Here is a 25,737-nt window from a genome sequence, read left to right as displayed (position 1 = left end):
AGTAGTTATATCTTGTATGATATAGACACTGCATAAACGGTTGTTATGATTCATTATTCAGTAGGAAGAAAAAGAAAAGAGAAAAGAAAAAAGTAGAAAAGAAAAGAAAAAAAGAAGGCGTGGGCATGTAGAGTATGGATGCAACTTACTTTCAGATTTCTTTTTCCTTCCTTCCTTCCTTTTAGAATACTGGTTGAATATGCAGATGTATAAGCCACAGACACAGACATTGTCTGACACTCTTACAGACTATTGGTTGAAAATGATTTAATTTTGTTTGATTTATGAAGGTCCTGAATAGCTTGCTTGTTATAAACTCATTGCTTGTGTTGGTGGGCCAAGAGCTTGAGTTTTGTAAACTGGGAAAGCACTTAGGTAATGGGTCTCCGTGGATGACTGTACTGGGGAGGCAATATAGAATAGAACACGCCACTAACTTTGCGTCGAGGGAGCTGAGTCGTTTTGATGGCTTTAGGAGAAATGGTTTCCCAGTGCTCTCTGGGTTGAGACAAACAAGTGAGCAACATAACCAGCAAATCTGGAGAATGGTGGGAGAGAGACCCAGCAACAAATCTCCAAGCTTTATCCTAGCTAGTAGTTGTTGACGGATAAATTGACAGAATTGAAGCACATTAATTTTTCATCTTTATTGAGATCACATAGTAAAGCAAAATTTTCTGTTCTACTGTTCCACTAATGTGGAAGTAATTACATCAATGGAGCAAACAGTGACTGATGGTCAAAAAGCAAGCTAGCAAAATGCTGCTTTAGAAACAGAGATATGAGTCCACATCAGAACTTCCTTTAGCCTTGGGAACAGAAGCAAATGCACCGCAGTGTATCCCAGCATCCCTGGCATAGATTCTCCTCTCTCTCTAAGTCATACTGTCGGTGCTGGGGCTTCCATCCTGTGATGCCTATGGCTTCCACTGTGTTGGAGGGATCTTGAATCCCCCTTGGTGCTACTGAGTGCCAGCCTCTCGCAGCAGACGTGTGTAGCAAGAATGAGACTAGATCTGGAAATGTGACAACACGTTATTTTCTGTATTACTGCAGTCAAGGTTGATGCTACAGTGACGATTGAGGCCTGAGTAGGTGGGGAAGAGATGGTGGAAAATTTGGAGGTGTGGTGCTCAACTTACTGATGTGTGCTCAATAAAATTTCAGGATAAATTACTTTTACCTCCTTTCACATCACTCAAATTGACTAAAATATAAGTATACAGGCCTCTATTTCTTACCTTCCTTCTCTCCCTCCCTCCCTGCTTCCTTCTCTCCTTCCCTCCTTCCTCCCTTCCTTGTTCCTTTTCCCACTGTGATGTATGTATATGTATGATGTAAAAGGAGGTAAAAGTGTTTGCGATGGTTGGTATACATGTACATGTGCACACATGACCATAGCTGTCACAGGTCATCTTTGGATGTCTTCTTCAATTGTTCTCTAGTTTACTTTTTATAACAGAGTTTCTCACTGACCCGGAATCTCAATATGTTAGCCGATTTGCGAGCTAGCCAGAACGCTCCTCCTGTCTCTACTTCCCCAGTGCTGGGATTGGAAGCACACACTGCCCAGTTTGCACATGGCTGCTGAGATCCAAACTCTGTTCCTCATGTTTGTGGAGAAGCTGCTTCACAGACGGAGCCACCTCCCCCAGCACCCACTCTTTCTTTTGTTTCTTCTTCTTCTTCCTTCCCTTCCTCTTTCTCTTCTTCCTTCTTTTAATTTCCCCCTTTCTCTACATGGAACTTTGGCTAGTTCTCATAATTAAAACAAGACTAAGTTTGTCTTAAACATCTGTACACAGCATGATATGTTTAATAAGACACAAGCCCATAAATAAAATCATGAGAGTCCATAGCGTATCATTCCTCTCTGGTTACATCCATTTCTTGGGTATATACGTAACAGGGGTTAGTGTGATTTTCCCACTCTTTTTAATTATTACTGTCTAAGCTTCCATTTTGATAATTTTCTCATTAACTTTTTAGCAACAGAAAGTCAGCAGGAACTTATTTCTTGAATTACTTTTTCTGACCTTCTACAAAATGATAATTACAAAAAAAGAGAGAGAGAGAGAGAGGCCTAGAAAACTTGTAAAAAATTAAGCTTATAAAGTAGCTAAAACGATCCTTTCATGCTGGTGTTGATTTCAAAATTAACATTTGGTTCATGTGCTTCTAAAATAATCACTGACCCTTACCTTGTGGACTTTCCACAGGAAATGAATACAGCAGAAATTACTTTGACCCACTGATGGAGGACGAAAGAAACTCAAGGCAGTGCCGGATGGAGGTCAGCAGACGGGGTGAGCTAGAATTAAGTATGTAATTTTTGTGTCAGAATATTCTCTTCCATTCATGAAAATGAGGTGGCAAAGATCACGCGTGCGGCTCCAGTTTCGTTCCACAGCTTACAATTTAAATGGTAGGTTTCAGCCGCACACAACGTGGTGGGCGGCAGATGAGAGGGTGCGCTCTCAAGGACAGCTAGCCTGTGGGATGAGCGATGCAGGCTCGGATTTCGTCTGCTGCTTTGTGAGTGGCTTGGTGCCATTCTGAGACTCTTGCGATGTGTCCCAGGGACAGCGCCACTTCGCAAAAGCTTCTCTGCTCTTGGAATTTAAAGGAGCATTCTGCAGTCAAGCATGGCCAGCCAGCACACTGTCCGTTCTCTTCAGGTTCTTCAGGCAGGGCAGGAAGTGATCACGGAGCTGGCAAGCACAAAAGCACAGACATGTCAGCAACTCGTCCTTCTGTGGGGTTTTTCAAGATCAGTTTCTTAATGTAACAAATAACGGAGTTTTAATTTAGATTCATTTTATTTCACCATCCCTCCTCCTCAATTTGTGCTCATCCTTCCTTATCCCCAAGTAGTGTGAAATACATGATATTTTGTCTTTCTCTTTATTACCTTTTTTGTTCTCCTTTTTAGAGTTGTTTGTCTTTCATTATAGTCTCCTTCTATCTCTCCTCCACCCCCTCTCTGTGTGTGTATGTGTGTATGTGTATGTGTGTATGTGTGTATATGTATATGTGTATGTGTGTACGTGTGTGTGTATGTGTGTGTGTGTGTATGTGTGTATGTGTGCATATGTGTATGTGTATGTGTGTATGTGTATGTGTGTATGTGCGTGTGTGCATGTGTGTGCGTCTGTGTTGTATATGTGTAGATATGTGTGTGTGTCTGTGTGTGTCTCTCTGTGTGTATGTGCATGTGTATAACTGTGTTGTATATGTGTGTATATGTGTGTATGTGCGCGCATGTCTCTGTGTATGTGCATGTGTGCATGTGTGTGTCCATGTTGTATATGTGTATATGTGTATGTGTCTGTGTGTGTCTGTATGTGTGCATATGTGTATGTGTATGTGTGTGCATATGTGTATGTGTATGTGTGTGCATATGTGTATGTGTATGTGTATATGTGTATAAATGTGTGTGTGTCTGTGTGTGTCTCTCTGTGTGTATGTGCATGTATATGACTGTGTTGTATATGTGTGTATATGTGTGTATGTGTGCGCATGTCTCTGTGTATGTGCATGTGTGCATGTGTATGTGTCTGTGTGTGTCTGTATGTGTGCATATGAGTATGTGTGTGTGCATATGTGTATGTGTATGTGTATATGTGTATGTGTATGTGTATGTATGTGTATGTGTATATGTGTATGTGTATGTGTATGTGTATATGTGTATGTGTATGTGTATATGTGTATGTGTATGTGTATATGTGTATGTGTGTTTTCATTGTGCTGATTACTTTTCTGTCAGCTTGATACAATCTAGAGTCAGGATATCAGCTGAGGATTTTCCTCTATCAGACTGGCCTGTGGGTATGTCTATGGAGAAATTTCTTCATTAATGATTGATATAGGAGTATCCAGTCCACTGTGGGCAGAACCACCTCTGGACAGGGAGGACTTTTTGGGCTAAGAAAGCAAACTGGATAAGCCATGGGAACAACCCGGTAAGCCAGGTTCCTCCACGGCATCCACTTCAGTTTGTGCTCCAGGTTCCTGTTTTGGTTTTCTCAAAGGTGATATGGAAATGTAAGGCAGACAAACCCTTTCCCTCTCAAGTTGACGTTGGCCAAGGATTTATCACAGCAACAGAAAGCACACCATCACTCTCCTGCAGCCAGACACAGACGTATAGATTCAGCAGAAGAGAGATAGCATGCGATATGTGTCTTTCGGGGCTGGCTTAGTTTGCTTATCGTAATGATCATTCCATCCACCTTTCAAAGGTTTGAATCTGGTTGTGGTTATATAAATATAAATAATACAAATGTAAAATGGTTTCCCTGGGTCCTTACCATGGGGAGATGGTTTACAAAACACTCTAGAGTTTACGAAGGAACATGTGGGGATAATAGCAGTCATTGTTCCTTAGAGTCAGGCTCGATTCAGATGACATAAACTACAACTGTGTACTGAATATCAAGTGTGTGTCTTAGTGGAAGCTTGAGTTAAAATCTTACACATCACAAGGAAAGCAAAGGTTATTTGATAAAACAGTTCTCAGTGAAGCCGATCACTGAGCTGATGCCATCTAAACACACAATGTCAAGACGAGGGCTGGAAATCAGACAGTTTTTCACCTGTCTCTCAAGAGTCAGTGTGGTGAGCTAGAAGAATGTGTGACAACTCATCTCATTGAAAATGTCACAAGGAAACTACTTACAAAAAAAACATAATAAAACACTGTCAGGCTGAACTATAAAAACTCAACCTGTTAGTTTCCTAAATACATCTGAGAGGTTAGTGTACACTTAGAAAACATAACATAAACCTTGGGAGCATGAGGATCCTCTGGCTAGGAAGTAATGTCTCCACATACTATTCTAGGTGAACAGACTGTAGACAGGTAAGTTCTGAAAAGCAAGATGTTGGCCTCGCATCCCTGATTAGCGTGCTTAGGCTCAGAAGTGTTTCAGACTTTGAATTATTTTTCAGATTATGGGATGTTTACATATGTGTTATGGAATATGCTGGGAATGAAACCCAAGTTTAAATCATTATTTGTTCTGCGTACATCTCCTAATATCTGGAAGATAACTTATACAATGATTTTATGCATGGTTTTTATGCCCAAGACTTCTGTACTTGTATTATTGTGTCAACAGGTGACAGTTTGGGCTTTTAGTACATTTAGGAATTCACGTGTTCAGGTTGGAGATGTTCAACCTGAATCACCCCCTTCTCTTCTTGGCTAATATTACCCAGTCCTTGTGAGTCTGGAGTCTGTATCTTAGAGCAGATAGGCGATTCTGTATCTACTGTATGAACTACTTTGCTCACCACTGTGACAGATATGTGACAAAGGAAACTAAGGAAGGCTTTATTTTGCTCACAGTTTGAGGGTCCAGTCCATGATGCTGAGGAAGTCACGGCAGCACCTGAGGCAGCAGCTGCTGCTGTTGCGCCTGCAGTCAGGAAGCATCAAAAGATGAATGTCTTTCACTGACCAGCTTTCTTCCTCCTGACATTAAGTCTGAGGTCCTTAGCCAATGGAAAGGTGTCATCCACAGTTTGGGTGGGTCTTCTTGCCCAAATCAGACAAGTCTAGAAAAATCTGTTATCCGCAATACCCAGAAGTTTGTCTCCTAGAAGATTCTAGACCACAGTAGCACAAAGGCGATGGTTACTGGATCAGCTTGCTTTCCAGTTCCTGCCCCATCCTGGACTCATGGGTTGCATTACTTCCCTTCTTTGTCACGTAACTTTGCCCAACATGAGCGATTGTCTTGGGGTCCATATTTCATGAACATGGCCATCCTAATCTTAAATTTTGTAGGCATCCATTAAGGAAATGCTCTGTGTGAGAAAGGTCACTGCGTCTTGAGTGCTTGTTGTATCTCTACCTTCGTCTCAACCTAAAAGTTATGTGATCTGTATTTGCTATAAGAGCCAATGAGCAATACATAAACATGAACTGACTGCATATGTATGCATATGATATTGTGTGTATATGTGTGTGTGTATGTGTACACTCATGCCTACAAGTGTATATGTGAGGAAACGATGGAGGGAGGGAACTGTGAGGAGCAGTATACTCAACAGCAGAAACTTGCAATTATCTGTAGTGTGGGCTGACAGGTTGTAAACACAGCTTCTATGACGTTCTGGCAGGAGATGACGTCCCAGTCAAGTTCTACCTTTGCAGAGCAGCAAGCTGCAATCTGAAGGGCGATTTCTATGTTGGGTGTTACAGAGAATACTCCTCTGAGGAAGCTCAGCCTGCTCCATGAAGGCTTTCACCCAGTTGGTCCACCATAGTTACATGAGCCATTTGGTTTCCTTAAGAGTTTAAATGTGAGCCTTTTGTCAAAATGGACTGTTACATATCCAAAGAAAAATTAGCTTCACAGAGACTAGTCTGGCTAAGGAAGTATATACCAGGGTCAAGCTGACATTTAACATGAATTGTTGCAGGTGGCCTTTAATCATTTTGTTACAGTGACACCTTATAAGGTGCTGAAATCTGTAGATTTGACACACTTAATGTCAAACCTTGGTTCCTATTTTCATTTCCTTGTTTTTTCTTGTCATTATCTAAGTTATTAAATGGTTGGTTGTCATAATTATTTGTTTCATAGCTTTCTTTTCCACTAGCCCTTAGATGACTTCAGGATCTGGTACAGCACTCGACTAATGAGTGATGCTCAATGTCTACTGACATGAAATACATTTTTATGAAAATAAAGATTAATGAACGCTCACGTGCTCTGTCCTCTCAGCACCCCCACTTCATGTCAGAGAGTTACTAAGCACCGAACGAGTCAAACAACTACAAAGAAGGCATCCTATGCTGCGTGTGTCCGGCCAAAGTAGCAGGAAGCTTGGTTACCATGTTACTCTCACGATATTCCTCCTTCATGGGCACGGGTATTGAGTTGTTGAATTTTATGTAAGAAACTGTTCCCCAAATGGGCAGAGCTAGGAAGAGGCAGTGCTGGCATTTAGATGAAGACGTTGCTGTTACCAAGCCTGTGCCATGCTGCGAGCCTTCTGAAGATAAAGATTCTACAGGAATCTCAATGGGGTACTAAGGACAATGGCATGGAATTCCTCATCTCTGCATCGGATAGAGCTCGCTGTTGACTTCCACATAAGATTTTTTTATGAGCGATCTATAAGCTTTATGTGTTTGGTTACTGTCCCACTATGAGTCATAAAGCATCAGGCAATATTTGTCTGAAGGCGTGCTTCCCTAACACGCAACCAACAAAGTAGTCTGTCTCCCTGTGCTGTGGTCTGTGCTGGCTCATGGCAAGGAAAGAAAATTCGTAGGTCTCCTGATACTTGATCGAGCCATCTGGAGTGTACCAGGAACAGTGGCTGCTAACTTCATAGGTCTTTCTATGTTCCCTCAAACGTTCCAGTGACTCCAGCAGTCTTAGCATTCTAAGCACCTTGTCATAGTCTACACTGGATTGCTTTTCTGACACAGGTCTGCAAAGAGTCTCAGGTATAGACAGAAAGGGGAGGTCTGGAAATAGCCCAGAGAATGAGAATTCTAGAAGGATATTCTAGACTAAGTCATTTCAGATTGTCCCACTTGTGGACATGGGATTGACAAGTATCAGAATCAGAAGGGACAAACTAAAAATGACACAATAAAAATTTCACATAGTTTGTCCTTAGATGAACTCTGTGATTGACACACTGACTATGTTTTGTGATGAGTGAAAAGACGTCTATCTGGGTGACATTTTAACCTCTTCTTAAGATTTTTAATGTCCTAAATCTATCTGAACATCTAAATAGCACACAAGACCTTTGGGTTTTTCCTTGTGAAGCCTATAGATACGCAGTTTATCATATTCCCTTTGGCCAGGTTGTGGCTACCTCAGTCCAAACCTAAAGATGAAAGATGATCATACACACACACACACACACGCACACAAATACACACGCACACACACATACATGATGTAAAGGCATGTAAAAGTCTTACATTTTCCACTGCTTTTCTAAGATTTGAAGATGGAAGAGTATTTTCTGCTTACAGTGTGTATCAAGCTAGCTGGGTAGAGGATGCTGTAGCGAATCCTGCTTTCAGATGGCCTAGAGCTAAAGTGTGAATACCATTTACATAAATGCAGGCATTTCTGTGCAAACAAGGTAAGCCAGATAACGTGCCCCTGTGTGTGCAGAGATCAGGGACTATCGCAGAGACCTGGAATGAATGCGGGAAGTGAGCCAAGGTCACTTTTCCTCTCCTACCTGCAGTCACATCCCAAGCCAGATTAGCACCATATCCAGCGTAAAGGAAGACGCTTAAGACAGCATACAACATTTAACACATGGGCAAAACCCTTCTGACTGTCTCAGGTTATGCTCAGGTAAGAGGAAAGACAGCAAATAATACTTTGTCACTTTGAAGGATCACAGAAGGAACAAAGGAGGTGGTGGTTTCATGTTTAAACTGTTAAGACTTCTGTTTTCTTAGTATATTATGTAAAAATAAGTTATCGGGTTGTGGATAATAAAACCACCTTATTCCACATAAGAAAGAAACGAAGTCATAGTTTTCTGTACCTCGTTAAAACAATGATGGTGAATGAGATTCCACATGTTCTTGTGGTCAACAGATGGAAGGTCAGAGGACAAGACTCTGGCTCAGGAATCACTCAGACATTCCAGTAAGAGCTTGGACACCCACAAAGAGGATGGGGAAGATGCTCCTGTGTACACCGAGGAGTCCGGAAGGCAAGCTCAGAGAGGCGCAATTCTGCTGGCAGACCCTCCAACAGGACAGGTCAGCAACGAAAACATTTTTAAACCTTTTGATGATTCGCTATTAAAATGACAAGTTCAAATGTCGGCCCTACACAATTGGGTTGCTTCCTTGCACACGTTACTAGAATGTGTGGTTTGATTTGTGACTCTCTGAGACTTTAGTCATATCTTTTCACACACGCACTTGACCAGGCAGAAGTTAAAACAATCACCAGGGCTGCCCTGGCTTTACGAAACTGAGTTGTACGTTGTCTGGTTTGAGTGTGTGTGGCAGTGGTCACTTTTAGCAAAGTGGAAAGCACCTACAACAGAAGCCCACGTGGGGTAAACTTATTTGGATGTAACAAGAAACGACTTGGAAACGTTTGTGCAACACAGCATCAAGACGTGAATAATCTAGGATCTGTGAGGTTGCCACGCAGGGATTTAAATTGAACATTCTAATTTCTGTGACTTCAGAGACACCTTCTCTGCTCTCTGTGTCTATCCTGTCTATAGATGAGTAATGTTATTTTATGGCCAGCTTTGGCCCACGAAGGAGAAGAGAATTGCTTCTATTTAGTCTCCTTATCAATCTCAAACTAAGACACAAGAGTCCCATATGTCATTCATGTGTGTGTGTGTGTGTGTGTGTGTGTGTGTGTGTGTGTGTGTGTGTGTTTATAAAATCTATGATGATTCAAAACCTTCATCAGGTGAGACAGATTTTCTCTTTTAAAATAATAGTGATTGAGCTGAAATATTATTGAGTCCAAAAGTCAAAAGCATAGCTTAGTTGAAGTGGGCAGGTGGCATTCTCTACTCAGGAGTGTGGCAATTCCATAATGGTGTCTAATTTATTCCTTTGTGCCACTTAGTGCTGAACATGCTGGGTCCATTAAGGGTTTGTCTATTTTGAGCCTTCTCATGTCAGTGACCTGAATTAACAAGTACACCCAGAGCCTCCTAAGAGTCTAGTAGTGGGTTGAATTGTGCCCTCTAAGAGTATATTCAAATCCTGCCCTCCAGTACCTGCACGTGTGATCTAATGCAGACCAGACATACAGGATTTGGGGTAGGTCCTTAACCCAATGGCTGGTGTCCTTTTAAGGGAGACAGACAGGGTTTGAGACACAGACACACACAGAGGGGAAAAAGCTCTGGAATGACATGCTTATCAGCGAAGGAAGGTGTGGTGGTTTGAGTAGGAATGAGCCCCAAACACATGTGTTTGAATGCTTTATTCAAAAAAAAGTGGCACTATTAGAATAGGTGTGGCCTTGTTGGAGGAAGTCCATCACTAGTTGAGGTTTCAGAAGGCCAGACTCGGTGGTTCATATTTCCAAGAAGAACTGCTGCCCGAGGATCTATATGTAGATCTTTCAATTCCTTCTCCAGCACCATGTCCGCCTGGTCTCAGCCATGCTTCCGACCGTGACGATAATGGATTGAGTCTCTGAATCTGCAAGCTGGTCCCAGTTAAAGGCTTTTCTTTATGAGAGTTGCCACGATCATGGTGTCTTTCCTCGGCAGTAGAAACCCAAACTAAGACAGAAAATTATGAATGGCCATCGATTTCCAGAAGTTACAAGATCTGGGGAAACTTTTCTCCTATGGTCTTGAGAAGGACACTATCATGATCCCTCACTTTTAAACCTCTGGCTGCCTAAACTGTGAGACAATACATTTCTGTAACTGAAACTAAAGAGTCTGTGATAATTTGTGAGTACACATGTGCCTATCTTGTTGTTATGTGTGTGTGGTGTGTACACCTATGTACTTGGAGGCTTGAGGTCTATCCTTTATGTCTTTCTTCAGTTACTCTCTACTTTTATCTTTTGAGATAAGGTCTCTCACTGGACCCAAAGCTCATCAATTTGTCTAGTCAATGAAATTCAAGGGATTTCCCTGTTACAGACATGCATAACCATGTGTAGATTTTACATAGATTCTAGAGATTTGAACACAGGTCCCTGAGCTTGCATGGCAGACTCTTTACTGACTGAGCAAGATAATGTTTAAAGGAAGCAACAAGATAACCCACGTTCTAAGCTTCTCCTCCCACTGGTGCCCAACAAGGCCATCCTCTGCTACATATGCAGCTGGGGCCATGGGTCTGTCCATGTGTAGTCTTTGGGTAGCAGTTTGGTCTTTGGAAGCTCTGGTTGGTTGGTATTGTTGTTCTTATGGGGTTGTAAGCCCCTTTAGTTCCTTCAGTCCTTTCTGTAATTCCTCCAACAGAGACCCTGTTCTCAGTTCAATGGTTTGCTGCTAGCATTCGCCTCTGTATTTGACATGCTCTGGATGAGCCTCTCAGGAGACAGCCATATCAGGCTCCTGTCAGCATGCACTTCTTGGCTTCATCAATATTATCTAGTTTTGGTGGCTGTATATATATATATGGGCTAAATATCCAGGTGAGGCAGGCTCCGAATAGCTATTCCTTCAGTCTCTGCTCCAAACTTTGTCTCCATATCCCCTTCTATGAATATTTTTGTTCACCCTTTTAAGAAGGACCAAAGCATCCACATTTTGTTCTTCCTTCTTCTTGAGCTTTATGTGGTCTGTGGATTGCATCTTGGGTAATTTGAGCATTTGGGCTTTTCAGTGAGTGCATGCCATGTATGTGTTTTTGTGATTGGGTTAACTCACCCAGTGTGATATTTTCTAGTTCCATCCATTTGCCTATGAATTTCATGAAGTCATTGTTTTTGATAGCTGAGTACTATTCCATTGTGTAGATGTACCACATTTTCTGTTTCCATTCCTCTGTTGAAGGGCATCTGTGTTCTTTCCAGCTCCTGGAAATTATAAATAAGGCTGCTATGACCATAGTGGAGCATATGTTTTTGTTGTATGTTGGAGCATCATTTGGGAATATGCCGAGGAGAGGTATAGCTGTGTCCTCAGGTAGTGCAATGTCCAATTTTCTGAGGAACCTCCAGACTGATTTCCAGAATGGTTGTACCAGTTTGCAATCCCACCAACAATGGAGGAGTGTTCCTCTTTCTCCACATCCTCACCAGCATCTGTTGTCATCTGAGTTTTTGATCTTTGCCATTCTCACTGGTGTGAGGTGAAATCTCAGGGTTGTTTTGATTTGCATTTCCCTTATGACTAAAGATGTTGAACATTTCTTTAGGTGTTTCTCAGCCATTCGGCATTCCTCAGCTGTGAATTCTTTGTTTAGCTCTGTACCCCATTTTTAATCGGGTTATTTGGTTCTCTGGAGTCTAACTTCTTGAGTTCTTTGCATATTTTGGATAGTAGCCCTCCATCGGATGTAGGATTGGTAAAGATCTTTTCCCAATCTCTTGGTTGCCATTTTGTTACATGTGATTTATATGCACAAACTGTGAGAGGTAAACTGAGGATCACGGTGTCCATGTATGAGCTTGTTACAAGGCTTTTATAGAAAGAGATAGCATATGGTAAGGCTAGTAGGAACAAAACCCAAGATTACATGGTTTCTACCTGCCTTTAGTGAGAAGACGTAAACACAGTCATGAGAAACAGAATGTGTCATAGATGTGGCTCTTTCCTGAACCCTGTACCAATAAAACCTATGATCCTCTCCTAATCTATGTGCCTTAACTTTTGCATGAAAGAGTTAGGTGTGTTGGCTTGTACTGAAATCCCAGTACTTGGGAGAAGAATGAAGAGGATCATAGGTTGTATAGTGTGTCTGAGGCTACTCCAGGGCACAGGAGACTCCTTTCTCAAAAATAACATAACTTACCTGTAAGTTGGTCTAAGGTAATTGATTAAATACCTGGGAAGGAAATAATGTTATAAAAACATGGCCAGAGTCATGTTGGCAAAGACGCCAACTTTGCAGTCAGAACTCTTGTAGAGACATAGCCACTTGTAGGGTGTTGGTTTGTGGGTGAGTCACTTGATTTTGCTGGTCTCAGTAATTTCATCTGGAACTTGAGGACTTGATAGTTTGTATACGAGGAATGTCAATTCTAAAGAATCTCACAGAGCAGGTTCTGATTAAATGGTAGGGACACTACCGAGAAAAGTTTCTAGGGCCTGCTCTGAGCCCAATATGTACTGTTTTCAGGTTCACTGTATTAGGAGTCCCTTGGATGTGGAAGAATATATTACATAAAGGAAGACATCTGCAATTGGGTTACATCTTTAGGCCTGATGGTTCATGGAGTCATTGTGGGTAGGAGTATTAGATATTCAAGTGTCTGGAATTAACATCTTCCATTTTTTTGTGAATTGTTTATTTCGTTTTTGAAATCAGGAAGTAGCTGTACCTTTTTATTTTAATGGTGAACTCATAACAAACAAGCTGTGGAGTAGAATGAGTCCCAGCTGAGGTGAGGACTGTTGTGGGCTCCTTCTCTTGATCCTTTATCTGTCACTGCTAACTCCTATTAGGCCTGGTCTGATTTACTCTTATATACAGAAGGCTGTTCTGGGAGAGTATTCTGAGGTAATGTCTATCTTTGTTGCTGGGATGTGTTTATTGTATACAGCAAAATGATGAATTCTGCTTACACATTCAGTCTATTAGCCTGTGTCCTTCACTTGAGTCTAGTGAGATGTTGAAAAAAAAGATGAGATTCTTTACTAAGGCTGCCAGGTATAGGGGACTGGGTTTTGTCTGATACAGAGATTCCTACTTCAAAGCCCATTAGAACTATAGAACCAGACCATTCAGCATCATTGAGAGAAAGAGAAGAAAGGTGGAAGGCCCATTTTATAATCAGAAAACATGTATTTAGTCAAGCACTGTTCTTAGGACCCCTAAAACATTTCCAGTCAGAGTAGAATGTAGAGGAGGAAGAGTTTGCCTTGTCACTTAAAAGAAGCATTGTGTATGTGGTGTATTGGTGCGCGCCCGTGTGTGTGTGTGTGTGTGTGTGTGTGTGTGTGTGTGTGTGTATTATATGTACTCTGTAGCCCTGTATTCTGAGGTAATGTCTACCTTTGTTGCTGGGATGTATTTATTGTATACGGCAGAATGATGGATTCAGTTTACACATCCAGTCTATTAGCCTGTGTATTTTAATTGGGGGCTTGTGTCCAGTGAGGTTAAAGGCTATTAATAAGCAATGATTATTAATTCCTGTTGTTTTGACATTGGTGGTGGTGGTGGTGGTGGTGGTAGTGGTACTACTAGTAGTAGTAGTAGTAATAGTAGTAGTAGTAGTAGTAGTAGTAGTAGTATGTGTGTGTGTGCGTGCACACATGTGTACGTGCATGTGTGCATGTGTTTCTCTTTTATTGGTTTTAATTGTGTGAAATTATTTATTTCTTGTGTTTTTTTTAAAAGTATAGTTAGCCTCATTGATTTTGAGTTTTCCTTCTAATATCCTCTGTAGGGCTACGTTAGCGGAAAGATATTGTTTAAATTTGGTTTTTCTCATGAATATCTTTATTACTCCATCTACAGTGATTGAAAGTTTTGCTGGGTATAATAATCTGGGCTGACATTTGTGGTCTCTTAGGGTCTGCAAGACCTCTGCCCAGACTCTTCTAGCTTTCAAAGTCTCTGTTGAGAAGTCAGGTATAATTCTGATAGGGCTGCCTCTATATATTCCTTGGCCTTTTTTTTCCTTGCTCTTAATATTCGTTTTTTTTCTGTATATTTAGTGTTTTGATTATTATGTGGCAAGCGGATTTTCATTTCTAGTCCAATCTTCTTGGTGTTCTGTAAACTTTTTGAATGTTTATAAGCCTCTCATCTATATTGGGGAAATTGTTTTCAAAGATCTTTTCTGGGCCTTTGAGCTGCAAGTGTTCTCCTTTGTCTATTCCTATTATTTTTAGGTTTGCTCATTTCATAGTGTCCGAAATTTCCTAGACTTTTTGTGTCATAATCTTATTAGATTTTGCATTTTCTTTGCTGTATTAATTTCTTCCATTGTGTCTTCTATGTCTGTCATTCTCTCTTCCATCTCTTATATTCTGTTGGTGATGCTTATATTTGTAGTTACTGTTCTCTTACCTAGGTTTTCCATATCTAGGATTGCCTCAGCTTGTGTTTTCTTTATTGCTTCTGTTTCCATTTTGAGGTCTTGGACAGTTTTATTCATATCCTTCACCTGTTTGATTGTATTTTCCTGTATTTCTTTATATTTATTTGTTTCTTCTTTTAATGCTTCTAAATGTTTGAATGTATTTTCCTATATTTCTTTAAGGGATTTACTCATTTCCTCTTTAAAGATCTCTATCATCTTTGTAAGATTGGATGTAAGATCATCTTTTTGTGCTTCAGATTTCTTTGCATATCCAGGGCTTACTGTAGTAGAATAGCTAGACTCTGGTGTTTCAATGTTGCCCTGGCTCCTGTTGATATTCTTCTTACACTGTGCTTTAGGCATCCGGCTATCCTGGGTATTGGCTGGATGACCCTTCTGGCAGCAGGACTTCTTGGGATTGGAGGGGGAGTCATGGGCCAGAAAATGAAGGTTAGCAGACCTGACTTGGCTGGCTATGCCTCCAGTGGACCTCACTGGCAAGGGATTGGTGTGGGGGAATGACCCAAACTGGTAGTTCTTGGGGCCCCTATAGGCTTCTCTCCTATCTATGCTCCAGGTATTCCAGACTGGGAGAGGATTCGTGGGGCAGCTTTCCAAGCTGGGTATTCTTGGAGCACCCTGCAGGCCTCCATGGGCAACCAGAAAGTTCTTAGGGTCCTGAATCGCTCCCTAGTACCAGCTATTAGAAGTCGGGGAACCATGTGCAACAAACCTCTGTTGGCTGTGCTCCAGCAAACCAGCCTGAGAGAGGATTGGTGGGGCAGCTTTCCAAGCTGGGTATTCTTAGGGCCCTGCAGGCTTTCACAGAGAAGCAGATGGTTAATATTTCTGTATTAATTTTCCCCAATGTAGTTGAGGTGTCATTATGTGGAAGGTTATGATGTGGCCTGATACTTCATGGGTATTATTTAAGCTGGCATAGAATAAAACCCTTTAATAAAGCAATAATGTACATTAATCATGTATCCACTGACACAATTCTAAGCAATGTATATAATTCAACCATAGGATCATTTGAATGGGGGCAGTCTTATGGTCTCCATCTTGCAGACGAACAATCAAAGGCATGGTAAGGTTGAGTAACTTGAGAACGATTTTAGAGCTAATATGTTTTTGAGCCAGGGTGTAAACCTAGGTAATTTTACCCACCCCAATACATTGCTAATAGTATATGCTATGTGCTAATAATAGCATATAGCATTGTAATAACAGCATCTTCACAGAAAGCCTCTCCTTTCTTTCATTTCACACTTTATATATTAAAGGAATTGAAGTGCAAGGCTAAAGGAGTGTTAGTGCTACCCTTTACATTGTTCTGCAATGGAATATAGACCAAGGCAGTCTAGGAGACAAGTGATCACAGCAAGTCAGATTATATTTGATGACACATACTTGGGTTCTCCAGAGAAGTAGAACAGTATACACAGGTACATGCATATACATGCCTACACACATGCACATAAACACACATGAAGACCTGCAGTGAGAACTGGCTCACAAAGTCATGGACACAGAGGTATCTGCAGGTTGCATCAGTGGGACTGATATTATCAATCCCAATTCTCATTCAAAGGCTTGAGAACCAGAGGGGTTGGGAGAGGCAGTGGTATGCATCTTGAGGTTCAAAGTGCAAGGAGGAATTCTCATGGCTGACAGCACCGTGGATGCCTTAGCTCTAATAGAGAGTGAAATTGCTCTCTCTTCCTTCATTAGAGAGTGAAATTGGTCTCTCTTCCTTTATGTTGTGCTCATGCCTTCAGTAGATTAGATGGTATCAGCCTTTCCTGGTGAGCTCAGAGACTTCCTGCTTGGCTTTAATTCAGATGTGAAGCTTTTCTGCAAATACCTTCACAGACTTTCCTAGACAATTCTTCCTCCTGCCTGGACATCTTATAACCTGGTCATAAAACTAACTACCACAGACCAAGGGAAACAAAACTTAAGACGTGCTTATAAAAGGTCAGAGATCCATTGGCATTTCTAGCAAGTAAGTTGTGAAAAACGGTCAAGAAAAAAAATTATTATTTTTTAAAACTTGTAAAAATCGCACTATTTTGAATTGATCACAGTTGTGGACATTTATGGAGAAGAATGTGATGTTTCCCCATATCTGTGTACTATGTGTATAATTAAATCAAATTAATTATCTTCATTTTCTCCTGCTTACTAATCTTTATGATAATGCATTTGGAGTTTATTGTTAGGATATCCAGTGAGTTATTATAAATCATAGTTGCTTTGCTGCACACTATATTTTGCTGCCATAGCCCTCGGCCCCTCAGGATGATCCTTGCAGGTAGAGGGTAAGAAGGTGTGGGATCATCAACACATATTCTGGGAGCCAGGCGAGAAGTGGACATAGATACATTTATTACAATAGTGGGGACCTTCTGCCCATGTCCCCTCTGTCCGAACTTGCTCATCCTGTGCAGCTGGCACCAGCTGACTGGCTGCACTGGTCATCCTGTCTGTCTTTGTCTCAGGGTGTCAAGCAGGTTCCTGGGTTAGGAAAGGTAGAAGCGCCTGTTGTGTATGTGTCGGCCATTGCTAGTCAGAACATGTTGACTCACCCCTCCCACCATATCGTATGCTTATTTATTCTGTTTCCGAAACTCTGAGTCCTTTGCTCAGCACGTCTCCCTTTACTCTCTCCCCACCTTCCCAGTCTCTGGTAATCATTATTCTACTCCCTGCATCGATGAGTTCGAGTTTTGCATCTGCTCCGTGGAAGTGAGATCATGCAATGTTGGCCTGTTGTTCGTGTTCTGTTAATTGGGAATGGGGCTACAGTGATTAGGAGAGTCCAGATATCCCCATTTCAGTATGGGCACAGGTAGAAACTGGGCCACATAGAAGTTTCATTTTCAGTTCTCTCTCTCTCTCTCTCTCTCTCTCTCTCTCTCTCTCTCTCTCTCTCTCAGTACATTCTCATCTTTAGTGTACACCTTTTCAGCATTTGTTGCTTTTTCATCCTTATAAATGGAACCCTCCCAGAAGAGAGACAGCATTCCTGGGTTAATTTGCATTGCCCATGTGATTAGTGATACCAATACCAAGTGTTTCATATATCTATATCTATCTATCTATCTATCTATCTATCTATCTATCTATCTATCTATCTATCTATCTATCTATCTATGTGTGTGTGTGTGGTGTATGTACATGTACATATACAAATAAATTTTCCTTTGATAAATGTTTTTTGAGATTCCTTTACTTATTTTTAGACTGGATAACTTGCTTTCACGATGTTAAGGTACTCAATGATTTTGGCCGTTTTGAATATTAACCCTTTGTCAAGTGTGTGGTTTACAAATGGCTTCTCTAAGCTGTGTCTTCCATCCCTGCTTTGCTCTCAGGCAGAGGTTTTTAAGTTGGGTGCAATCTTCTGCATCACCTTTGCCTTTGGTGGTTGTACTTTTCAAGTCACACAGAGAACAATCAGTGGTAAGACCAGTGAAACAGAGTTTTGCCTTAAGATGCTTTCTTCTGGAATTTAGTTTTTTTTTTATTAAGTTATTTATTTACTTTACATCCAGCTTCCCTTCCCTACTCACTTCCTAGTCCTTCTCTCTCATCTCCTTGCCCCATCCACCCCTCCTTCCTTTCTCCTCAGAAAAGGGGAGGCCTCCTAGGAATATCAACCAGCCTTGACTTGTCCAGTTGCAGTAAGAGTAGGTACATCTCCTACTGAGGCTAAGATCAACAACACAAATGACAGCTCATGCTAGCAAGGATGTGGAGGCAAGGGGAACACTCCTCCATTGCTGGTGGGAGAGTCACTTTGGATATCATTTAATGGTTTCTCAGAAAGTTGGCAGTATATCTACCTCAAGAGACAGCTATATCACTCCTGGCTCCCAAAAGATGCTATACCATAGCACAAAGACTTGCTCAACTATGTTCATAGAAGCTTTATTCATAATAGCCAGAAATCGGAAACAACCTAGATGCCCCTCAACCAAAGAATGGATAAAGAAAATGTGGCATATTTACAGCATGGACTACTCCACTATGAAAAACAAAGACATGAAATTTACAAGCAAAGGATTGGAACTAGAAATGATCATTCTTAGTGAGGTAACACAGACCCAGAAAGACAAACGTGGTATGTATTCACTTATAAGTAGACACTAGTCATAAAGCATAGGATAATCATGCTACAATCTACCTACCAAAAGAAGCTAAGTAATAAGGAGAGCCCACGGGAGTGGGGGTGGGGTTAACTTGAATCTGCTGGAATTGTAAGTCTTGTGTCTTTCATTAAGTCTTGATTCATCTGGGGTTGATTTTCAGATGTGGTATCAGGGAAGGATAGAGTTTTGTGCTTCTGTATATGGTTATTCCATTTCCCAAGACACCGACTGAAGAGATATCCTTTTCCCCTGTGTTGCTTGCTATCTTTGCCATATTATGAACCATAAATGTAGGGTTATTTCTTGGATTCATAGCTCATTCCCATGGTCAATTCATTTGTTTTCTCAGATCATGTCAGGATTATGATTCTTCTATAATAAGTCTTGAAATCAGGAATCATGGTTTTCATAGTGTTTCTTTGTGCTCAAAGTAATTTTGGTCATTTAAAATTCTACAAGTTACACGCAAGCACTAGAATTTCCTATTTCTGGGAGAAATGCTATTGGAATTTTGTTTGAGATTGCATAAATCTATGGACTTCTTTGTGCAGTATGGAAATTTCACAATGATAGTTATTCCAGTGCATTGACATGGTCTTACTTTCCATTGATTTGTGGGGTTTTTTTTCTTCAAATTATTAGCACTTCAGAATGTTTAGGATGCAGAACTCTAAAAAAAAAATTTACCCTTAACTAACTATTTCTATGCCATTATAAATGAAGCTATTTTTTCCTAATTTACTTATTAGGTGGTCTTTTGTTTGCATGAAGAAATATCACTATTTTTATATGTCAGTTTTGTATTGGGAAATTTCATAAAAATAAGCTATCATTTTTAAGAATTTTTACTACCTTTTATTATTTTCTATGCCTGAGAAAGTCTTCATCAAATAGAAATACTCTTTCCACTGGTCCTTATATCTCCATATTGCTTAATTGTTCTGGCTAGGATTGACAGGGGAAATCCTAAATGGAAGAAAAGTAACAAGAACCTATTACTTATTATTTTGTCCCTAATGTTAGCCAGGAGGTTGTCCTATATGACCTTTATGGTATTTTAAATGTGGAGAGCTTTTGATCATGAAAGTGTTTTAGCTTTTCAAGAATATCTTTTTGGGAGTGTCGATTAAGATGGTTATAAAACTGTATCATGTATTTTTTTCAAACAGTATAGTAAATATTGTTTTGTCTATGTTGATGCATTCTTGAACCATAGGAATCAGCCCAAGTTGATCATGCTAAAAGATTCTTTTCATGTGTTCTTCAGTTGCATTTGCTGATATGGTATTGAGGAAATTTGCATAGATATTTGTCAGACCTATTGTTTTATAATTTTCGTTCCTTGTAACGCCTTTGACTTTGTTACCAGTGAGAGCCTCCTAAAGTGAAATTGGAATTTCCCCTTCTCTTCAGAAGTTTTGTAGGAATTTGAGTACTGGCAGAATCTTGCCAGTGTCCCCAACATCTTCTATGGGACAACAGGAATTGGGCCTTTGTAAACACCCTGGAATTGTGGAGAATCTTAAGGATTATCTCCAACCTTTGTTTTCCTACTTTAGAAACCCTGAATCCAGGGCAATTCTTTGCCAAACTAGGGAGCACTTCCTGCTATCCATCCAATCATTTATTTTCTCACTCTGTGGTTTATGTGGGTGACTCAGCCCTGCCACCAAGTCCAGGAATATTCATATTGTTGCTTTTGCCTATGGATCACTGCTAGTTGGATTTCTGTGAGGCAGAGGTAGAGTGTACAGCTGGGGAACCTTCATGCTCACATGACTCCTTTATTTATTAAGGAAAACACTGATTTAACAAACTTAAATATCCCCACTTTGCTTAACTTACAGGCATCTTCCCATTGTAGAAAAAAAACCCCTACTATTCTCAAAATAGATATCGCATTAAAATAAAACAAAACAAAGCCCACATTCCCTTTCCCCAGTGCCTGCCCCCTTAGGTTCATCCGTTTCTGCTGGAAATCCAACCTCAGCTGATTCTTTTCTGAAATCTTGTCTTAGTTTCTGTCAAACCTCATTTCCATGCTTTGTTTTCCTTGACCTTAACACTTTAATCTGTTTTTGTGAGTGTGTCTAGTTTCCTCCAACTACAACCTAGAATTCAATAGCCAATTCTTGACTGTGTATTAAGTGATTGGCATACACCGTACTGAGAAAACCAATGAGCTATCAAGGTCATGAATCCAGTTAGAATTTTCTTTGTCAAGTTTGAATAGAGTCACCCACTGGTCTTCCTTTCGTCATTATAGTCGTCATTGGAACTGCTTTTCTTAAGTATCAACTTGGGCTGTTGTAACAAAACAATCTCACAGCTTAGAGGGCTCCAAATACAGTTCTGGTGGCTGGAAGTTTGAGATCAGGTGCCAGTGTGGGCGGTTTCTGTGAGGGTGTCTTCCTGGTGAGTAGATAGGTCCTTTTACTCTGGGCTCTCCCATGATGGACAGAGAGACAGAGATCCAGCCCTCTGGTTTCTCTTTGTATAAAGCTATTAATTCTATCCAAAGGATTCAGGCTCATGGCTTTATCCAATCCTAATAATCTGGCAAGAGTGCCATCTTCAACAAATGAATTATGCGAGTGTCCAGGTCAGTCTGTAACATTCTCTGTTGAAAAACACTAGATTTTCATGCAACTTTTCTACATAGATCTTGGGTCATGAAAAATTCATTTACCTTGAGTACTGGGAAGTGTACTTACTTTACAAGTATTTTAGCTCAAGTGCTTCTTGTGCCTGAGTGCTTCGTTTATTTTAGGCTAAAGCTTTGGACAGGACAGAGGCCTGGGGCTGAGGAGCTGCTGAGAGGGGGTGGGGGTGGGGGGACAGCCAGGCCCTGAGAGGTTGTCCTTTGTGCTATCAGAGACAACAAAGTGCTTCTCTGTCTTCCTGGGAGAAGATTTTGACATGCACTTTTGAGGAGAAACAAAGTAAAATAAAACTCCTCATTTTATTGCTAAATATTTATAAACTCCTCTCCAGTCATCTGAAGCCTTATTTGTTTCATGCTGATTCTGTGCCATTGATCAATTTGGAAGAAGTGAAGTCTTTGCAAACACTTACGGAACGTGAGCCTTTGTGGCAATTTAGATGGCGCACTTTGAGTGTGCAATGTGTCAGACATTCTCCAACGGTGTAACAGACAGGAGTTTGAAATGGAATCCAGAATAAACTCAGATTCAATGTTTAAAGTTCCAGCAACATGGATGGTTTGTCTTCCAGCCTCCCTAGATAAAAATTCAGATTCCCTCAGACCCAGAGCACAGTGAGATGGGATTTACATTTATGGTCGTATGCAGGAGAGGGTAGTGAAACTACATGTGAACTACCAAAAAACAAACAAACAAAAGGGAGGTTCTGTAAACATTATCTTGGTGTCCATGAGACCCTTTGGACACAGGACCGTGAATTATGTCAAAGGAGTCTCCTCTACCAGGCATTCTCACTCCAGAAAGCCTTGCTTTCAGAACGTCTATGTGACATGAATTAATATTAACAAGAATTATTTCTAAACACAGAGAGAACCAGCTTTCTTCACATCTACCTCCTGGTTTGTTGTGGTTTTGCCTTCCCTCTTGAATGAGTTACTGGAGAGCACGGTGCTCATTAGTGGCCCAATAAAAATGTGCCGTTAGTAAATAAAAATAACTCTTTGTAGTCCCCGTCATGATTTCGATCAGTAGAGCTCAGAGCTTCCGCGGCTCATTAAGTTTTGAAATACCTCAGCAAATACAAAGGTGTCAGGAGTGACCACTCTCATTCTGTGAACAGAGAAACTGAGGTATTTTCAAGAAACTATGCCAAGGTCACTCAGGGGTTGGCAGAATCGGGTCATGACACATTAAACAGGTAATTAGAGCAAAGGTAAGCTGTGCTCAGCAGAAACCAGTAGTTTCTGAGCGGCTGGCGAGGAGTTGTAAGCAGCATCACTTGGAAATAAAGGATCTCCATTTAGCTCTTATTCTGACTTGTTCTATTTCATGTTGGAGAACTGTCTACAACTTCCCACGAAGACTGTTTAAAGATGGGGGAGGTGATCCAGTCTCTAAGGTGCTTGCCTTATAAAACATGAGGAACTGAGCATGGATTCTCAGGACTCACTACAAACAGACGGATGGGCTCAGCAGTGCGCATGTGTAACCTCAGTTCCGGGAGGCAGAGACAGGCAGACCTCTAGTGATTATTGATCAGGCAGTCTACCCACATCAGTGAATACCATGGTCAGTGAGAGAGATCTTGTCTCAGAAACTAAGGTGGAGCGCAGTGGAGGAAGAAGACATGGAAATGGACTCAGTGCCTCCACCGACATACATACATACATACATCCTCACAGGGACACATGTATACATCACGCACATGCACACAGACACACACACACACATACACACACACACAGATGCACACAGACACACACAAATTTTTAAAAGATACAATAAATAATATATAATAAAGAATTGTATATATTATATGTTATATAATTATACATATTTATAATATATAAACGATGTATTATATACTATATAATATAAATATGCAATATAACAATATATGAATATATATTATTGTACAATACATAAATATATGATATATATTCTATATATGAAATATATGTATATTTATATAATTTATTTAGTCATCTAGATGTAAGCACTGATTTTGAAGGATGTCATGATATAGACATACTGTATGCCAGTTTTCATATGAATGGAACATATAAACTCTTAATTCCTTTTTCAAAGGCTAACTTATTTCCAATTAAGTGATACACAGGACACAATAAAACATGGGTTGTTGTTTCAAAGTAGCTGAGTAGGAGGACTTGGCATGCCCTCATGCAAAGAAATGATGAATGTTCGAGGTGATGGAAAGTTTATGGACCCGAGGTGACCATGATGCAATGTAAGTGACTGTCGATTCAGAGCACCATGTTCCACCGACGATACGTTCGCTCCAAACTTAGAAGGAGACAGCAGCTCACATCTGTCTGCCAAATGAGCCTCCAAAGAAGCAACCGTGAACTATGAGCATCGAGTTTTTCTTCACATAATTACTCTACATGACTTTTCTGTGTGATGAGCACTTAAGATTTCAAGGGCTGATGCCTTGGGGGTTCCTGTAAAGGGGTATGCTCTATAAGAATAGGGATCACCTAGTCTGTGTGAACACAGGCAAGGGTGCACACACACACACATATCTCACAGAGACAGTCCTCATATACATGGGTACATCACACACACACATACACACACACACACACACACATACACACACACGTACACATACACAGAGATACACGATCCACACAATACACCCCCTCCAGAATCCACACATACACCACACTCACACACCACACACATACATCGCACACACACATTCACCCCACACACCTACAGACACACAAACAAGGAAATTGGTATTTTATAACTGTCTCCACCTCCCAGTTCTTAATTTGTAACCGTTTTCATAGCAGCCCTTGTTTTCATAGACTCCCTTGTTCTTTGGCTGGCTGCTTACCTCCTTCATAATGTTTATTTTGTTTTCCAATACATCATGCTTCTCATCATATCATTATCTCTGGCGCTCCTCAGATGAAATCCAACATTGCTGCTCTCTTCAAACATGTCCCATCACCCTGTCTTGGGACACCTGAGGTGCTAATTAAAGTGTATACTCCTGAGTACAAATACAGACAGCATCTCATAATCTCTGCGATGAGAACCTTAAAGTGTATAATTTAATGCAAACCCTCTAGGAAATTCATGTACACATTAAACTCGAGACCTTTTCCTGTCTCATAATCATAGCTTACACTCTGCAGCCCTTACTGAGCCCTGGATATTAAGTACGTCATGCATAATAACTTCTCCAGTGTTCACAGAAACCTTTGACATGTTATGGCATAAAAAGGTTATGCTCATGCAAAAATCTCACCATGGACTTATATCACAATCGGCCATTTCCTAGTCCAGAAGCAGCTAGCTTTATTCCTATTTCCAAACCTCAAAAGCAATTAAGGTGTTCCTCAAGAGGTGGATGGATGTACCCTGGTACATTCAGACAAGGGAACATTCTTTAGCACTAAAAAGAAATGAGGTTCTCAAAGCCACCTGATCCCGTGAAGACCCCAGAATGCTTCTTATTAAGTGAGAAATAGATAGCAATCTGGAAAGGCTACATCATCGTGATTCCAACTGTTCGACCTTCTAGAAAACAGTATCTATGGGGATGGTGGAAAGGTCAGTGGTTGACAGTGTTTGAGGTCAGGGAACAGGGAATAAGAGAGCAGGGAGGATAGCTTAAGGCTATGAAAGTACACTGTATGGCATTCTATGGCCTGATGCACTGGTCTACAGACTATGCAACATCCAGAGCAAAACTTCAAGTATGCAAGGCCTTGGTGTGATGTCTGTGTGAGGTCATCGCTTCTTACTGATGTGTGACACTGCTTGCAGGTGTTGACAGAGGAGGAGGCTGGGCGTGTGACGCCTGGGACAGGGCCAGCGTGGACTATGTGGGAAGGCTTTTAATGGGCCTTTATTTTCTGCTCAGTTTCCCTGTCAACCAGAAACTGCAATAAAAACAGTCTCTATGTAGCTGGGTGTGCTGACTAATCTCAACACCTGGGAGGCAGAGAAAGGAAGTCCACAAATAGTTCAAGGAAACTTCTTGGCTGCGTAGTGAGTTCAAGGCCAGCCTGAAGTACGTAAGACTCCATCTGAAAACAAGGCCCCAAACAAACAAAAATAAAAAACCCAAGATGTAACTTAGTTTTGTTAAAAACAAAGTCAATGCCAATTTTTGTAGAGTGGTAATGAAGAAAATGTCTTTATTCAGAGGTAACCACTGGGCTCATTAAGAGTGAAATATCAAAT

General features: G+C 40.8%; 1 protein-coding gene across 1 annotated transcript in view; it reads left to right on the top strand.

Moving 5' to 3' along the window:
- Positions 1 to 25,737, top strand: part of Ofcc1 (orofacial cleft 1 candidate 1) — a 284,030-nt gene that overhangs the window by 23,754 nt on the left and 234,539 nt on the right. The window contains exons 4-5 of the mRNA XM_032884243.1: positions 2,220 to 2,306; positions 8,592 to 8,758. Coding sequence (XP_032740134.1) covers positions 2,220 to 2,306; positions 8,592 to 8,758 — 254 coding nt within the window. The remainder of the gene's footprint in view (positions 1 to 2,219; positions 2,307 to 8,591; positions 8,759 to 25,737) is intronic.

Source organism: Rattus rattus, chromosome 14 (genome assembly GCF_011064425.1).
Source record: "Rattus rattus isolate New Zealand chromosome 14, Rrattus_CSIRO_v1, whole genome shotgun sequence".
NCBI classification, from domain to species: Eukaryota; Metazoa; Chordata; class Mammalia; order Rodentia; family Muridae; genus Rattus; species Rattus rattus.
Note: the sequence above shows the minus strand (reverse complement) of the source record. Positions and strands in the feature narration are given on the sequence as shown.